This window comes from Salvelinus fontinalis, chromosome 5 (assembly GCF_029448725.1).
Source record: "Salvelinus fontinalis isolate EN_2023a chromosome 5, ASM2944872v1, whole genome shotgun sequence".
Taxonomy (NCBI): Eukaryota; Metazoa; Chordata; class Actinopteri; order Salmoniformes; family Salmonidae; genus Salvelinus; species Salvelinus fontinalis.
In genome coordinates this window covers 20,602,171-20,620,811 of record NC_074669.1, presented here as the reverse complement: position 1 = coordinate 20,620,811, position 18,641 = coordinate 20,602,171, and the positions used below count along the sequence as shown (strand labels likewise).

Sequence of the window (18,641 nt, the reverse complement as noted above, 5' to 3'; positions counted from 1 at the left end):
TTCTGCAGCAGGATGAGGCTGAGGTAGTATCTGGGGGTAGTGTGTAGGGTTTAGGGTTAATGGTACTAACTTGGTAGTTCTGCAGCAGGATGAGGCTGAGGTAGTATCTGGGGGTAGTGTGTAGGGTTTAGGGTTAATGGTACTTACTTGGTAGTTCTGCAGCAGGATGAGGCGGAGGTAGTATCTGGGGGTAGTGTGTAGGGTTTAGGGTTAATGGTACTAACTTGGTAGTTCTGCAGCAGGATGAGGCTGAGGTAGTATCTGGGGGTAGTGTGTAGGGTTTAGGGTTAATGGTACTAACTTGGTAGTTCTGCAGCAGGATGAGGCTGAGGTAGTATCTGGGGGTAGTGTGTAGGGTTTAGGGTTAATGGTACTAACTTGGTAGTTCTGCAGCAGGATGAGGCTGAGGTAGTATCTGGGGGTAGTGTGTAGGGTTTAGGGTTAATGGTACTAACTTGGTAGTTCTGCAGCAGGATGAGGCTGAGGTAGTATCTGGGGGTAGTGTGTAGGGTTTAGGGTTAATGGTACTAACTTGGTAGTTCTGCAGCAGGATGAGGCTGAGGTAGTATCTGGGGGTAGTGTGTAGGGTTTAGGGTTAATGGTACTAACTTGGTAGTTCTGCAGCAGGATGAGGCTGAGGTAGAACTCGGAGAAGGCCAGCTGCAGGTCCTTGATGTTGCGGTGTTTGCAGCGTTCCTCCTGGGACAGGTGGAACACCGTCTTGCGTTTGCGGAGGCCTGGTGCGTTGCTCTCACGCTGCGCATCCAGAGACGATTGCAGCTCATTCTGCAGGGTGGCGAAACGCCTCTGTGCTTCAGCAAGTTTCTCTGCAGGAGGAAAAATATGGAAAACAACTGAGTGAGCAACAGTGTCATGGCTGCAGTGTGCCCAAGATAGAACTCTCAACAGCCCTCCAGGAAGTCCAGCTAGAGGTAAACACTCCTCTCCATTACGGGGAAGCGGAAGGGGAGTATTAAGTTCTTTAGACATGTAAATGCAGCCCTCAGCAAGCCGATTACCAGGGTCAGAACAATGTTAATTTGCCTCCTGAGGGAGACAGCAGGGAGCAACCTGAGTGGATATGGAGCATGGCCCACATTCTCCCCACCTCACCTTGGCCTCACCCAGCCTCACTGCACCCCAGTCCCGTTCCCACGACCACATTCCTGGACTGGACTCCTCGAGCCCAGCTCTGACACATATCCTCCACTGTCCCCTCAGCCTCGGTCTGCACTCTGCAGCCCACCACACATCCTATTCATAGGCAAAGGCTGAAGACAGATGCTTTTGGAATAGACCTCCTCAATCCTGATTCATAACTAGACCACCTGGTCAAAGCGATGGTAGTGGCCTAGCACCGTCTCATGTTGCCCACGGTCAGTGAGGACAGGGGTGTTACATTAGGTGCAGTGGGTTCAATGGTTACTTTACCACCTCAGTTGCACACACAGCCTCTGGATTTCACAGGAATGTCTGAAAAGTTGTTCTTTTGATTGCTAAAATTAGAGTAATCCCTCACAGAATAACAGTAGATTATGTCACTGTCTACACTGTCCAGAGGGCTTCCTATCTGCTCTGCATGGATCAAGTCATGACATAACATGAGGCGTGAGAAAGTCCAGACTCGCATACTTTACCTAAGTAGGAAGAAATGAAGCCTGATTAGATGTGTTTACAAACAAAGGTGGTAGATATGTATGCAGGTCGAAGAGACTAAAAGAGGCTTTAATGTCTGAACTTTGCCAGGAAAAGCCACAGGTAAAATATTGTCTCTAGAGTCTATATTTGAGGATACATACAAATATTTTAGATATAGTAACAGCTTTTAACAGAGACTGTGTTGTGCTTCGGTTTTTCTCCTTGGAATAGAGTTAAATCATCATGGAGCAGTGAAATTGAGGGGGTCGATGACCCCTTTCAGAAGAGGGAAGCTGCTTGCCACAGCTCTCTGCGAAGAAGAGGAGTCTCTTATGTAAAACTCACACATTGAACACGACATGAAAAGAGGGAGATAATGCTGTCTATCCAGCAAGATTCAGTAATTGCTTGTTTCATCCCAACATCCGGCTAGGAGGATTATGATGCTGCAATCTGGAGTCATGTGTGACGTGAATGGCTGGGTAACATGACTGCTAATAAGACCCAACACTGCTGAAAACAACCTTCCCTAAAGATTTCATTATAGCCTACATCGAGCTAGACTGCATTCAATTATACTAATGCCTGGTGTCTAGCCTTGACTTACTCAGACGTCTGCTGGATATGCTTAGGGACTGTTCGCAAATTACTATGGGGTTGTGCTGAGCGATTAGCTGAACATTTGGTTCAACATCTTTCATAAAAACATTTTGGGACCAACAGTGGTTCAATTATTTGTAACCTTTATTTTAACAGGGCAAGTCAATTAGGAACACATTCTTATTAACAATGGCGGCCTACATTTGAATTACATATATATTTTTTTATTGCGAGTTTCTCTATAGATAATATCATGGCCGAAATGTGTGATGTAGTAGGGAGTTGTAGTTCACAACAGGCCAATATTCTACATAGTGATGATCACTACTTTAGCCAAAAAACGTGGTAATTACCTACAATGACCATAATCCATTGCGTACCAACTTGTCCGGTCTGTGTTTTTTTTAATGCCTGCTACAGGAGAGCGATAACTGTATGAATCAGAAAGTTACATTTAAGACTTTTTAAGATGTTTTTATTGCAACTTGGAATGCCATTTAAGACCAATTTCGAGGTCTGCGAGCCCCACACACGTGCTAATGTTCCCCCCAGAAATAAGCACAAAAACATTTTAGCAAAAAGTAGTATTTTTACGGCAGTCTCTTTCACCAAATACTATACATGGTTCATGATGTATTATCAGGCAGGTGTGCTATTTTAGCAATGAGCATTCTCCCATAGCCTAACTGATGTAGCAAAGTGGCTAGCCTATAGATGGCTGAAATATGGGGTTGCCTATCTAACTGCATTTGTTTAGGCTATCCCAATGGGCTAGTCAATAGCTAACCTTAGATCACAAACTAAATGTTGTTGCAATAACATTATTTTGACTTCGATACAAATGCCAGCTTAATATAACGATACTCAATACGATTCCACTGTGAATTTTCTTTCTCAAAGTCAAATATACAGCTCTGTTACGGTAAAAACATGTGCTCAACTCTCCATCTGGAGAGGCTAGTATATGAATTATGGATTAATAGGGCGATATGAATTTGCCTAACTTCTAAATTAGCCTACATCTCTTTCTGTCTTCACTGTTCCCTTCTTTCACAATTCTCCACTGGCATCACAGAATAAATGGCCTGAGTAGCCTCTCGCTCTCCTTATTTCTCTTAAACTAGCCTAGCCCAATGCGAGTCCTTATAACAATATTTGGTTGAGCAATTTGTAAAAAATTAGGAGAAGAATCACTCTTGCTTACTGAATGTAACATTGGCTACACCACTGGCAATGAACTGGCGGTGAAGTACGAATGACAAAAGCGCAGGCTACGTGTAGCACAGTTTCGATAGGGGAGACAAATAGGAAATTTGGCTAAGACAGGAAAAACTGCAAAACGGTGAATGTAAACCAGGAAACAACACACTATACCCTCCCCTGTACCCAATAAAAAAACGACACAACCCTCCCCGAAGCAAAGAAAAAAGTTACTTACTCCTCCCCCATTTTGGACCCCCCCCCCTCTCCCTAAGTAATTTTAGAACCGTCCCTTATTGAGCAACAGTGATGGGAAATCATTGTTTTTCAGAGGAAATAAAAGCGAGGAGCAACAGGATTTTGGTCAGAGTCCCAGTTCTCTTTGGCAGTCCAACCTGGTCTGAGTTTATTTCAGCTTCCTGCAAAGCTTCAATGGGAGGGGATGGGAGGGGATGTTTATCGGAGAAGAAAAACAAGGAAAGGCTTTAAGAAAAGGCTAATTAAAGTGGACACTAATGAATGCACCTTTTGAATACTTTGTTGGCTTCCCATCTAACTCGTATTATTACCAATAAAGTATGTGCTTGATAGTAATGATTCAGAATATATCGAATGTCCATGTTGCCAGGCAGCATCAGCCCATTAAATGCAGTTCTACAAACAGCCTCTAGGGGCAGCAATGTTTCCTTATACCTCAGAGAACAGGTTTATAAGCAGTACTGTATATGACATCTCATGTTACATGAGGCATATATACTCCCTCCCTGAAATGAACCAGGCCTACTTTGCTAATTTGATCAGCCATGCTTAAATTAAAATTCCCCGCATTAGACAAAACGTCACTTAGTTGGCACACAAGTAAAGCTCATCACTCTACATGACACACAATGTACAACTGTATACATGTGCAAGACGTCAAGGCAATTACTAACTACTCCCAATGCACTGCAGGCTGACAGTTACGGCATTAGAAGTTAGCCTACTGTGAGTGGGAAAACTGCAGATGCTCAGGGCCAATCAACAGGATGGTCTCACTTAGTCAGAGAGAATAACTGACATAGCAGCACTGCTCCATCAAATAGGCCTACCTGAATAGAATGTGTTGATCTTCAAAAGCTCTTTCTCACAATTCTGGAAAAACTTCTCCTCAAACTTGGCGTAGTATCTCTTGACAGTGTCTTCATCTGTGACTGGAGAGGGAAAATAGAGAGAGAGAGAGACAAAGATAGAGATAGAACGAGACAGAGAGAGACAGATATAGAGAGAGAAAGGTCATTTTTCAGAGAAGAGGTACATTAGCTGCTTATCATAACAATATTCAACAAAAACACACTATGTAACCAATGAGAAACAATTCCATTTTTTTGGTGAGATATAAAAAAGAAACAATACAGAACATACGCACAAATCAACTACATCAGACCTGCCCAGACCCACATACTCACACCCTCATCTCCAGACCCACATACTCACACCCTCATCTCCAGACCCACATACTCACACCCTCATCTCCAGACCCACATACTCACACCCACATCTCCAGACCCACATACTCACACCCTCATCTCCAGACCCACATACTCACACCCTCATCTCCAGACCCACATACTCACACCCTCATCTCCAACGCCCACATACTCACACCCTCATCTCCAGACCCACATACTCACACCCTCATCTCCAGCGCCCACATACTCACACCCTCATCTCCAGACCCACATACTCACACCCTCATCTCCAGACCCACATACTCACACCCTCATCTCCAGACCCACATACTCACACCCTCATCTCCAGACCCACATACTCACACCCACATCTCCAGACCCACATACTCACACCCTCATCTCCAGACCCACATACTCACACCCTCATCTCCAGACCCACATACTCACACCCTCATCTCCAACGCCCACATACTCACACCCTCATCTCCAGACCCACATACTCACACCCTCATCTCCAGCGCCCACATACTCACACCCTCATCTCCAGACCCACATACTCACACCCTCATCTCCAGACCCACATACTCACACCCTCATCTCCAGACCCACATACTCACACCCTCATCTCCAGACCCACATACTCACACCCTCATCTCCAGACCCACATACTCACACCCTCATCTCCAGACCCACATACTCACACCCTCATCTCCAGACCCACATACTCACACCCTCATCTCCAGACCCACATACTCACACCCTCATCTCCAGACCCACATCACTCTCCGCCACATGGCCTCAAACTGCACCATTTTGTTTCTCTCCGTTGCCCGCGCACTATCAACATTTAGTTAATAAAGCATTTGACATTTCCATTGTGTTAACAACGGAAGATTGGTTGGTTTTCAGTTTTTAACTATATGTTTTTTCAAGATGAGTATCTCACTGCACCCTTATATGCCATGTCTTGAAATATGCAGACAGACGGGTTAAAAGTACATTTACATTGTAATACTACTTCTGACAGCCAACGTTCTACCTTCGCCCATAACATATGGACTTTATAACATTGTCTGAAGGCATGGACTATTGAGTCATTGTTAGATTTACACTTAAAACATGACTCTGCCGTTGTGCTGTAGAATTTGTGAATTTTGTCTTGTATAATAAATTCTATACATTAGTTTACACTGGATTAAGCGTACATTTTTGTTAACTGTAATTTTGTTACTTATGTTCCAACATTCCCTCCATATTGTGCCAATATCAGGTCTTTTTAAGTCTTGGTTACAATAGCTTATATATTTTTTTCTAAGAGATGGTCAGTTGGATAGGCTTTTAGATATGAGAAATAATTCATGAACACAAACCATTATGGAAACCAGCTTTTGGTGCAACAGTTCATGAATATGGTAATTGTAGACCGAGAGGAATGTGAGCATATTTTGGAGAAATACAGGTATCTGTTGGAATCATCCACATCCTTCAGGCTAATTCTCCTCAGACAACAATCAGTTTTAAGGTTTAATGTCACTTGCACAAGTACAGTGAAATGCCTTTCTTGCGAGCTCTAACACCAACATTACAGTAATCAATAACAACCTCTAACCTCTGGCGGGCAGAGATAGACCAAGAGGGGTGACCCGGGTTGATAAAGTGGAGCCCATGCCTTCTCTGCTAACTTAGCCTAGGGTAGGGAGACAGGGAGGCCCTATCACCTGGAAAGAGACTCATACCACGGGATAATCTAAGCCTAGGACGCGCGGTGGGAGTTGAAACACCCAGGGTGGTCATGAGAAGATCCAATGACTACCCGTGTGTGAGTGAACCTAGTAGGACTGTCTGGGAGGCGGCCCGCACTGGTCACCTCCACAATTGTCCGAGTTTCTATTCAGCCCACAAAGCTCACCAACACTCCCCTGCCTCGGTCGTTCCTCTGATGGTACACAAGTGCTTGTTTTCCAAAGGAAGTAATTCACGGTGTAAAAATCATTAAAATGTTAGGAACAAGCACAGGGCGGCAGGTAGCCTAGTGGTTAGAGCCAGTTGGGCCAGTAACCGAAAGGTTGCTGGATTGAATCCCCGAGCTGACAAGGTAAACATCTGTTGTTCTACCCCTGAGCAAGGCAGTTAACCCACTGTTCCCTGGGCGCCGAAGACGTGGACGTCGATTATGGCAGACCCTGCACCTCTCTGATTCAGAGGGTTTGGGTTAAATGCGGAAGATGCATTCAGTTGTACAACGGACTAGGTATCTTTCCTTTCCCACTGGCTCAGCTCTAAATAAGAGCTCCTTTAATTTGGTTAAGGATTCTGGCTGAACCAGGCTGGGTCAGGAGTCTGTTCAGTAACCTCTCTTCCTGTGTTATGTTGTTTTAATCTCACAGTCATCCAGCACACAGAGTAACCCAACACCCCTGTGAGTTGCCCGGGGGATTCCTTCCTCTGTCTGCATCCCCCGCTCCCACCCCCACCCCAATGGCAGCCAAGAGGACCAGGGCCACAGGGCGCTGTCCCAAGCCACAGGTCTACACCACAGGATCAACAGGCTATAGTTCTAATGCTTCATAGTAACCACATCCCATCAGTCTATAACAGCTGGCAATATTTGACAGTGATCCTGAGAGTAGAGAGTCACAGTGTAAGAGGCAGGCCTCGCCTGCTGGGACTGAGAAAGACAGCGACAAAGAGGATCTGCACACTGAGAGAATGTGCTTCTCTATATCCTCTCTCTGCTACTAAAACACCTATTCGTTTTTCAATGATTATTCATCCCGATCACTCTCTTATCAATGTTAGCCTGGCCAGACTTGCTAGTTGACACCAGTACTGATGCATCATTGATGTTCTATCTAAATGTCACAGCGAGGGATACATCACACCATCCATAAGTAGGGTTAGAATAGAAATGTTAGCTAGCCTAACATATGAATTGACCCTTTGATGCAAGTTGAAACCTTTAGATGGAGAGCCATTCAATTATTTTCTCGGTAATAAGAAAAAGATGCCCAAGGCTGTAGGCTGTCGATATCCCTGCTCTATTCACCTGCAAGGAGAGCGAGAATGCAGGGAGAGACTGATTGTGTTCGGTAAAAGGCGATGAAAATGTTCCTCAGAGCCAGCAAGGAAGTCAACGATTTACAGTTTTACAGGAAAAATGAGAAAAATATCTGTGTATTTAAAAATACAGTGCATTCAGACCCCTTGACTTTCTCCACATTTTGTTACATCACAGCCGTATTCTAAAATTGTTTTTTTCCCGTCATCAATCTACACACAATACCCCATAATGACAAAGCAAAAATAGGTTTAGATTTTTTTCTCACATTTATTAAAAATAAAAAAACTTAAATATCATATTTACATACGTTTTTTAGACCCTTTACTCAGTAATTTGCTGAAGCACCTTTGGCAGCGATTACAGCCTCCATTCCTCTTGGGTATAACACTACAAGCTTGGACCACCTGTATTTGAGGTGTTTCTCCCATTTCTTCTCTGCAGATCCTCTCAAGCTCTGTCAGGTTGGATGGGGAGCATCACTGCACAGCTATTTTCAGGTTTCTCCAGAGATGTTCGATTGAGTTCAAGTACGGGCTCTGGCTGGGCCACTCAAGGACATTCAGAGACTTGTCCCAAAGCCACTCCTGCATTGTCTTGGCTGTGTGCTTAGGGTCATTGTCCTGTTGGAAGGTGAACCTTCACCCCAGTCTGAGGTCCTGTGCGCTCTGGAGCATATTTTCATCAAGGATCTCTCTGTAATTTGCTTCGATCCTGACTAGTCTCCCAGTCCCTGCCGCTGAAATACATCCCCACAGCATGATGTTGCTACCACCATGATTCACCGTAGGGATGGTGACAGGTTTCCTCCAGAAGTGAGTTAAATCTTGATTTCATCAGACCAGAGACTCTTGTTTCTCATGGTCTGAGAGTCCTTTAGGTGCCTTTTGGCAAACTCCAAGCTGGCTGTCATGTCCCTTTTACTGAGGAGTGGCTTCCGTCTGGCCACGCTACCATAAAGGTCTGATTGGTGGAGTGCTGCAGAGATGGTGGCTTTCTGGAAGGTTCTCCCATCTCCACAGATGAACTCTGGAGCTCTGTCAGAGTGACCATCGGGTTCTTGGTTACCTGCCTGACCAAGGCCCTTCTCCCCCGAGTGCTCAGTTTGGTCGGGCGACCAGCTCTGGTGGTTCCAAACTTCTTCCATTTAAGAATGATGGGTGCCACTGTCTTCTTGGTGACCTTCAATGCTGCAGACATTTTTTGGTACCCTTCCCCAGATCTGTGCCTCGACAATCCTGTCTCGGAGCTCTACAGACAATTCCTTCAACCTCATGGCTTGGTTTTTGCTCTGACATGCACTGTCAACTGTGGAACCTTAGACAGGTGTGTGCCTTTCCAAATCATGTCCAATCAATTGTATTGACCACTGGTGGAATTCAATCAAGTTGTAGAAACATCTCAAGGATGATCAATGGAAACCGGATGCACCTGAGCTCAATTTTGGAGTCTCATAGCAAAGGGTCTGAACACTTATGTAAGTATTTTTATTTGAGAGAGAGAGAGAGAGAGAGAGAGAGAGAGAGAGAGAGAGAGAGAGAGAGAGAGAGAGAGAGAGAGAGAGAGAGAGAGAGAGAGAGAGAGAGAGAGAGAGAGAGAGAGAGAGAGAGAGAGAGAGAGAGAGAGAGAGAGAGAGAGAGAGGCTGCGATAGCCTGAGTTGAGGAGGTCAGGGGGTGTGTGACTGCCCCTTCCATCCCGTCTGGAGGAGAGGAGGATGAGAGGACACAGCTACCTGTGTCCTCTCATCAAACAATCAAGGGAGAGTTCAGCCATTTTACGTCGTCTGGCTGGCAAGCTATCGCTCCTCCCAGCACAGACTGGGGTACGACTCAAGTGTAGAGAAAAAGCCTGTGAGAATAGGGGACTGCAGTACTGCTGCAAAACAAGGTCAAAAACAAGATCCCAAAGGAAGGGGTCATAGAACACTGAGAACCAGTCTACATAAAGGGGGAGGCAGATGACAAATAAGACGCATGTGGACTTTTGATGAAATGAGCCTAGAGGATGTTATGAGAAAAAATGGAGGAGATGAAAGCCGAGACAGAAGGGTAGGGAGAGGGCTGTGGAGTGACCCCTCGCCCCCCTCTCTCCCCCCGCTGACGCTCTACTGAGGAGCCCTGCTGGACCCCAGGAGACCGTGAGTGTGTGTGTGTGATGTGTTAGAACAAAGGAGTGAGAGGCAGCTCTGCTCTGAAACAGCCCTGTAGCTACACATTATTCACCAGGCTTCCAATGCAAAAACGTCTCTATAACCAACATTCCAGCCTCATTTGCTTCACCTCAACCTTTTCCAAAGACTCAAATCTGCATGAATCAACATAATTAGGCACCCGGAGTTAGAGCAAAGTGCAAGCTGTCTATGACTCCATGCTAATATATTTTCAACTAAAAGGACGGATATAAATGGACAGCTTAATTGCAGATAGAAAAAAAAACTAAAACGGGTGTGAAATAATAATGATTTACATTTACATTTACATTTAAGTCATTTAGCAGACGCTCTTATCCAGAGCGACTTACAAATTGGTGCATTCACCTAATGACATCCAGTGGAACAGCCACTTTACAATAGTGCATCTAGATCTTTTAAGGGGGGGGGGGGGGGCAGAAGGATTGCTTTATCCTATCCTAGGTATTCCTTGAAGAGGTGGGGTTTCAGGTGTCTCCGGAAGGTGGTGATTGACTCCGCTGTCCTGGCGTCGTGAGGGAGTTTGTTCCACCATTGGGGTGCCAGAGCAGCGAACAGTTTTGACTGGGCTGAGCGGGAACTGTACTTCCTCAGTGGTAGGGAGGCGAGCAGGCCAGAGGTGGATGAACGCAGTGCCCTTGTTTGGGTGTAGGGCCTGATCAGAGCCTGAAGGTACTGAGGTGCCGTTCCCCTCACAGCTCCGTAGGCAAGCACCATGGTCTTGTAGCGGATGCGAGCTTCAACTGGAAGCCAGTGGAGAGAGCGGAGGAGCGGGGTGACGTGAGAGAACTTGGGAAGGTTGAACACCAGACGGGCTGCGGCGTTCTGGATGAGTTGTAGGGGTTTGATGGCACAGGCAGGGAGCCCAGCCAACAGCGAGTTGCAGTAATCCAGACGGGAGATGACAAGTGCCTGGATTAGGACCTGCGCCGCTTCCTGTGTGAGGCAGGGTCGTACTCTGCGGATGTTGTAGAGCATGAACCTACAGGAACGGGCCACCGCCTTTAGAGCATTTATTCTCATTTATCAAAGATGTCTGTATTTGTTTGAATCCAAGCCCTTCTCTCTCACCGTATGGGGCCTCGTTATTGCACCACTGGCTGGTGAGGAGACAGCCCAGTCCACTCATACTCCAAAGGTATCGTACTCCCCAGTGTCCCTCTGACGGCCAATTCTGGAGGGCTTCCCCTGAGCTCATTACCCTCTGAGTGGTACTGTGGCACAGCCAACAGCCCTCAGGGTAACCCCTCCAGGCAGCCGACTGCCCCCAAACAGCATTCTACTACAAAAACCCAGAGCCACAGAGAGCAAACAAGCTGGGTCACACCAAAGCTGGCTCCACCGGCTGTCAGTAAATGGTATCCTGCAGCAGTATCGGCCCTGACATTACAGGGATGAGGGAGCGCTTAGGTGGATCGGTGGTGTGTGTGTGTGTGTGTGTGTGTGTAGCGCAAGCAGTGAGATGATGATGTAATTCCTCCTAGGAGACTAATAGTTTTGTCCCTGTGGGCTCAGTGTGAAGATGGATGTTCTGGCTGACTCCTATAGTGTTTGATTGTGTTGGTTTTACATCCGCATTTCACCTCTCTGTCAGCACAGAGCAGGGTTCTACTCTTTCTTTTGAGGTGAGCTCCTTGTTGTTTTGTCTATATATAGTGACATGATGGAGCTGTGAGGTTTGTACCCTTCTAGTCCTTACAGAGTGTCTCATGGAGGACAGGCTGGGTAAGTTGTCGTTTTTCCCCCCGTTTATCGTCATGGTTTCTTAGCTCTCTTTGTTTCAGTGGATACTGGATATAGCATTTCTAAAAAGTACCAGTTCCGTTTGATTAAGATGTGTTAACAAACGCTGCATTTCATGGACATTTCCTGTAAGTGCCTGAAGGGGATGGGGTATATTATGCACCATAGTCCCAGTACACGGGGCTTCCCAGCCTGCATACAGCCATGTTTCAACTGACGCCCAAGGCAGTCACAGGAGGGAAGTGAGAAAAGTGTAAGTGCTTTAGAGCAGTCAGGAAAAGAAAAACACAATTATTCTGTAGTGGAGGGATGGGTGAGTAGACTCTGAGTGTTTGCGAGTGTGTGATAGCATCTAAACCTACACAAACCATTAGCAGCCACATTTACAGAGCCGTGATGAATTCTACAGTATGTTTTACTGTAGGACGAGGTTCAGCACTATGGACAGCTCCTGCTCCAGCTAAGCTGCTGTTGGTATGACCCAGAGGCGTCATGCCCATAGCGGGCACAGGGCAGGGGCATGTTCCCCCTGGGATAATTTTTTGTTTGTTACATAGAGTTAACCATAATGATTATGGTTATAGATTGCATGGAAAAGTTGTTTCAGGTGTTTGAAAAATGCTAAATTCTCCAATTTATGAACAACCGCTCAAGTCAAATCAAATGTTATTTGTCACATACACATGGTTAGCAGATGTTAATGCGAGTGTAACGAAATGCTTGTGCTTCTAGTTCCGACAATGCAGTAATATCCAACGATATGTTCAGGTCCCCTTATTTCTTTCACTTCTGATATGTATATACTGTACTCTATACCATCTACTGCATCTATACCATCCACTCTAAAGCTCTTGATATCCTGTTGACCTTTATGGAGGTCAGAAGTGAAAGAAATAAGGGGACCTGAACAAAATGTTCTATATCTGAAGACAACATGACTAGACTTACTGCCTGTAATCTAACCTAACAATTTCACAACAATTACCTTATACACACAGGTGTAAAGGAATGAATAAGAATATGTACACAAAAAAATATATGAATGAGTGATGGTATAGAACGGCATAGGCAAGATGCAGTGGATGGTATAGAGTACAGTATATACATATGAGATGAGTAATGTAGGGTATGTAAACATTATATAAAGTGGCATTGTTTAAAGTGGCTAGTGATACATTACATCAAGATGGCAAGATGCAGTAGATGGTATAGAGTACAGTATATACATATACATATGAGATGAGTAATGTAGGGTATGTATACATTATATGAAGTGGCATTGTTTAAAGTGACTAATGATACATTTATTACATACATTGTTCCAGTGGCTGGAGTTGAGTCAGTATGTTGGCAGCAGCCACTCCATGTTAGTGATGGCTGTTTAACAGTCTGATGGCCTTGAGATAGAAGCTGTTTTTCAGTCTCTCGGTCCCTGCTTTGATGCACCTGTACTGACCTCGCCTTCTGGATGATAGCGGGGTGAAGTGGCTTGGGTGGTTGTTGTCCTTGATGATCTTTATGGCCTTCCTGTGACATCGGGTGGTGTAGGTGTCCTGGAGGGCAGGTAGTTTGACCCCAGTGATGCGTTGTGCAGACCTCACTACCCTCTGGAGAGCCTTACGGTTATGGGCGGAGCAGTTACCGTGCCTGAAGGTGATACAGCCCGACAAGCTGCTCTCGATTGTGCATCTGTAAAAGTTTGTGAGTGATTTTGGTGACAAGCCGAATTTCTTCAGCCTCCTGAGGTTCAGCCTCCACGAACTGTCCCGTCGATGTGGATAGGGGGGTGCTCCCTCTGCTGTTTCCTGAAGTCCACGATCATCTCCTTTGTTTTGTTGACGTTGAGTGTGAGGTTATTTTCCTGACACCACACTCCGAGGTCCCTCACCTCCTCCCTGTAGGCCGTCTCTTCGTTGTTGGTAATCAAGTCTACCACTGTAGTGTCGTCTGCAAAATTGATGAAAGAGTTGGAGGCGTGCATGGCCAAGCAGTCATGGGTAAACAAGGAGTACAGGAGAGGGCTGAGAACGCACCCTTGTGGGGCCCCAGTGTTGAGGATCAGCGGGGTGGAAATGTTGTTACCTACCCTCAGCACCTGTGGGCGACCCGTCAGGAAGTCCAGTACCCAGTTGCACAGGGCGGGGTCGAGACCCAGGGTCTTGAGCTTGATGATGAGTTTGGAGGGTACTATGGTGTTAAATGCTGAGCTGTAGTCGATGAACAGTATTCTCACAGAGGTATTCCTCTTGTCCAGATGGGTTAGGGCAGTGTGCAGTGTGATTGTGATTGCGTCGTCTGTGGACCTATTGGGGCGGTAAGCAAATTGGAGTGAGTCTAGGGTGTCAGGTAGGGTGGAGGTGATATGGTCCTTGACTAGTCTCTCAAAGCACTTCATGATGACGGAAGTGAATGCTACGGGGCGGTAGTCATTTAGCTCAGTTACCTTAGCTTTCTTGGGAACAGGAACAATGGTGTCCCTCATGAAGCATGTGGGGACAGCAGACTGGGATAAGGATTGATTGAATATGTCCGTAAACACACCAGCCAGCTGGTCTTCACATGCTCTGAGGACGCGGCTGGGGATGCCGTCTGTGCCTGCAGCCTTGCGAGGGTTAACACGTTTAAATGTTTTGCTCATGTCGGCTGCAGTGAAGGAGAGCCCGCAGGTTTTGGTAGCGGGCAGTGTCAGTGGCACTGTGTTGTCCTCAAAGCGAGCAAAGAAGTTGTTTAGTCTGTCTGGGAGCAAGACATCCTGGTCCGCGACGGGGCTGGTTTTCCTTTTATAGCCCCCAGGTCATCCTCACGTACTTTGTGCCCCCTCAGATTTTTGGGGTGTATGACGCCCCTGGGTAAGAGTCAGTTCGGTTGGGAACACCTCATTGGTTGTTACTGGAGGAAGCAGTACCATATTAGTCTACCTCATGAGAAACCAATACAACAATACGCCAGCAACCATAAATCCACTCTAAAGCTCTTGATATCCTGTTGACCTTTATGGAGGTCAAAGGTGAAAGAAATAAGGGGACCTGAACAAAATGTTCTATATCTGAAGACAACATGACTAGACTTACTGCCTGTTGTGTTTATTATATACCGTCACAAAGAAAAACAATCTGGGCTTTAACAATACATTCTCTGAGAAAAACAAGTCGTGGTCTATTCCCTTGCAGGTTGCATAACGGGCAGGCAGCGCTTCCCCTTTTCTGGTTTAAATACATAATGAGGGGCACTAGCAGCTTCTCTAAACCTCACTCAAGTCCCCCCCCTCCTTAGATGGGTGGTCCCATAACCCACCCTATCAAACCTACATAAATCCTTCATGTTAAACCCCATGTGGAGATGAGCACACATGAGCTCTCCGCCATGTCAGAGGCTCTAACCCTCCCTGAGCTGTACACACACACAGAAAGAAACATGAGGTGTTGTGGGTCACAGGTAATAATGAAGGAGAGGGTTGTTTACAAAAATCATATAGCGTAATCAACTGGAAGCCTTTGTTTTCTAGGTGAAAATGGATGTATCTGTGTTACATTTTATGTCCAAGTCCACTTTTCTCTCCATTTTTACTGATCATCTTCCTAGTGACCCGATTATCATAGGGATTGTGACAGGAACATGGAGTATGACTGGCCCAGAGGACTGTGGGTGATGTGTTCGGACTAGAGGTCGACCGGTTTAGATTTTTCAACACCGATACCGATATTGATTATTGGAGGACCAAAAAAAGCCGAGGCCGATTTATATATATATATTTGTAATAATGACAATTACAACACTGAACGAACACTTTTATTCTAACTTAATATAAAACATAAATAAAATCGATTTAGTCTCAAATAAATAATGAAACATGTTCAATTTGGCTTAAATAATGCAAAAACATTGTTGGAGAAGAAAGTAAAAGTGCAATATATCCCATGTAAAAAATCTAACGTTTAAGTTCCTTGGTCAGAACATGAGAACATATGAAGTCCACTTCAGGCTCTGGAGCGACGAACCGCCCTTGCTGTCTCTGCCCTGGCCGGTTCCCCTCTCTCCACTGGGATTCTCTGCCTCTAACCCTATTATAGGGGCTGAGTCACTGGCTTACCGGTGCTCTTTCATGCCGTCCCTAGGAGAGGTACGTCACTTGAGTGGGTTGAGTCACTGACGTGATCTTCCTGTCTGGGTTGGCGCCCCCCCTTGGGTTGTGCCGTGGCGGAGATCTTTGTGGGCTATACTCGGCCTTGTCTCAGGATGGTAAGTTGGTGGTTGAAGGTATCCCTCTAGTGGTGTGGGGGCTGTAATTTGGCAAAGTGGGTGGGGTTATATCCTTCCTGTTTAGCCCTGTCCGGGGGTATCATCGGATGGGGCCACAGTGTCTCCTGACCCCTCCTGTCTCAGCCTCCAATATTTATGCTGCAGTAGTTTATGTGTCGGGGGGCTAGGGTCAGTTTGTTATATCTGGAGTACTTCTCCTGTCTTATCCGGTGTCCTGTGTGAATTTAAGTATGCGCTCTCTAATTCTCTCTTTCTCTCTTTCTTTCTCTCTCTCAGAGGACCTGAGCCCTAGGACCATGCCTCAAGACTACCTGGCATGATGACTCCTTGCTGTCCCCAGTCCACCTGGCCTTGCTGCTGCTCCAGTTTCAACTGTTCTGCCTGGGGCTATGGAACCCTGACCTGTTCACCGGACATGCTACCTGTCCCAGACCTGCTGTTTTCAACTCTCTGGAGACAGCAGGAGCGGTAGAGATACTCTTAATGATCGGCTATGAAAAGCCAACTGACATTTACTCCTGAGGTGCTGACTTGCTGCACCCTCGACAACTACTGTGATTATTATTATTTGACCATGCTGGTCATTTATGAAGATTTGAACATCTTGGCCATGTTCTGTTATAATCTCCACCCGGCACAGCCAGAAAAGGACTGGCCACCCAGCATAGCCTGGTTCCTCTCTAGGTTTCTTCCTAGGTTTTGCCCTTCCTAGGGAGTTTTTCCTAGCCACCGTGCTTCTACACCTGCATTGCTTGCTGTTTGGGGTTTTAGGCTGGGTTTCTGTACAGCACTTTGAGATATCAGCTGATGTAAGAAGGGCTATATGAATACATTTGATTTGATTTGATGAAAGCTGGTGGTTCCTTTTAACATGAGTCTTCAATATTCCCAGTTAAGAAGTTTTAGGTTGTAGTTATTATAAGAATTTATAAGACTATTTCTCTCCATACCATTTGTATTTCATATACCTTTGACAATTGGATGTTCTTATAGGCACTATAGTATTGCCAGCCTAATCTCGGGAGTTGATAAATCATAAACAGTGCTGTGCTTCAAGCATTGAGAAGAGCTGCTGGAAAACGCAGGAAAGTGATGTTTGAATGAATGCTTACGAACCTGCTGCTGCCTACCACCGCTCAGTCAGACTGCTCTATCAAATATCAAATCATAGACTTAATTATAATATAATAAACACACAGAAATACGAGCCTTAGGTCATTAATATAATACGCAGTTTCATCGTGGAATGCAATGTAATCGGCCATAATCAGTGTCCAAAAATGCGGATTACCGCTTGTTGTGAAAACTTGAAATTGGCCTAATTAATCGGCCAACCTCTAGTTCGGACCAGTGATATCATCATCTCTTATTGTCCTGAAGGTGTAGTCAGGGGAGACACCATGACATAGATTCCTCTCTGAGCCTCACAGACACACACAGCTATAAGAGCCCCAGTCATTTTCCACTTCATTTAAGCCATGTAATGACGCCTCATTGTTATTTTATCACCCATGTCCTTCTGGCATTATTATTACCTTAGCTGAAAGTGCAGTTACTGCCTCTATATTATTTTATCTCGTTCCCTCCGACCTGACTTCAATCATTTCAATGGAATGGAAGTGTACCAGAGGTAGCTATAAAATACAAGAAAAGCTCTATTCTTATGGGTGCTGTGAGGACTCTTCGACCTAACCCAATTAGACAGGATCCTTTTCATATCTTATCACCTAATTGTATTGAACTGAGGGAGTGGGTGGGTGTTCTCCTAGGCTGCCTCAGCTGGCATTATTCTAAGACTATAAAAGGAAAACCAGCCCCGTCGCGGACCATGATGTCTTGCTCCCAGACAGACTAGAAGGAAATAGAAGAGAAAAGAAAGAGAAAAGAAAGAGAGAGAGAGAGAGAGCACTCCCATAGAGCAGTTCTTCCTTGCAAGTTGACGTTTATTTGGGATGAATCTCGTCCTAGAGGCAAGATGATGGAGGGTTGGCCAGAGAGAGCGAGAGAGAGCGAGAGAGAGCACTCACACAGAGCAGTTCTTCCATTCTACCTACATCCTCTTGTTCCAGGCATACAGGATAAAAAGAACATGAAACAAAACCTGGCAGACAGTGTCCCAACACCAACTCAACACCTCCCCCCTCTCTTCTTCCTTCCTCTTCCCATTCCCCCTCCAGCCACAATTAATTCCACCAATCATGCAGCTGTGGTGCCAAGAGACCATTAAGAATCCACATTAACTAGGCTAGCCTGCCAGGCCTAGAGTGGAGTATCAGCCCGAATAAGGAGGAGTATAAATAAAACAGATTGCTAAGTAAGCAACTCAAACTGAATCAAACACAGTTGTAGTCGTAAGAGGCTCACCACTTTGAGAGAGATGTTTGTTTATCCAGTGCATCGATAAGTGTGTGTGTAAGCGTGATTGCGCGTGCGTGTGTGTGTCTGTGTGTGTTAAGGTGGATTGTCGGCAATCTGCAGGTATTGCACCAGTTGAATACATTACTG

General features: G+C 45.6%; 1 protein-coding gene across 1 annotated transcript in view; it reads right to left on the bottom strand.

Moving 5' to 3' along the window:
• Positions 1-18,641, bottom strand: part of LOC129855292 (xenotropic and polytropic retrovirus receptor 1 homolog) — a 109,011-nt gene that overhangs the window by 30,331 nt on the left and 60,039 nt on the right. The window contains exons 3-4 of the mRNA XM_055922788.1: positions 4,527-4,628; positions 610-827 (exon numbers count right to left, since the gene is read on the bottom strand). Of these exons, the coding sequence (XP_055778763.1) occupies positions 610-827; positions 4,527-4,628 (320 nt within the window). The remainder of the gene's footprint in view (positions 1-609; positions 828-4,526; positions 4,629-18,641) is intronic.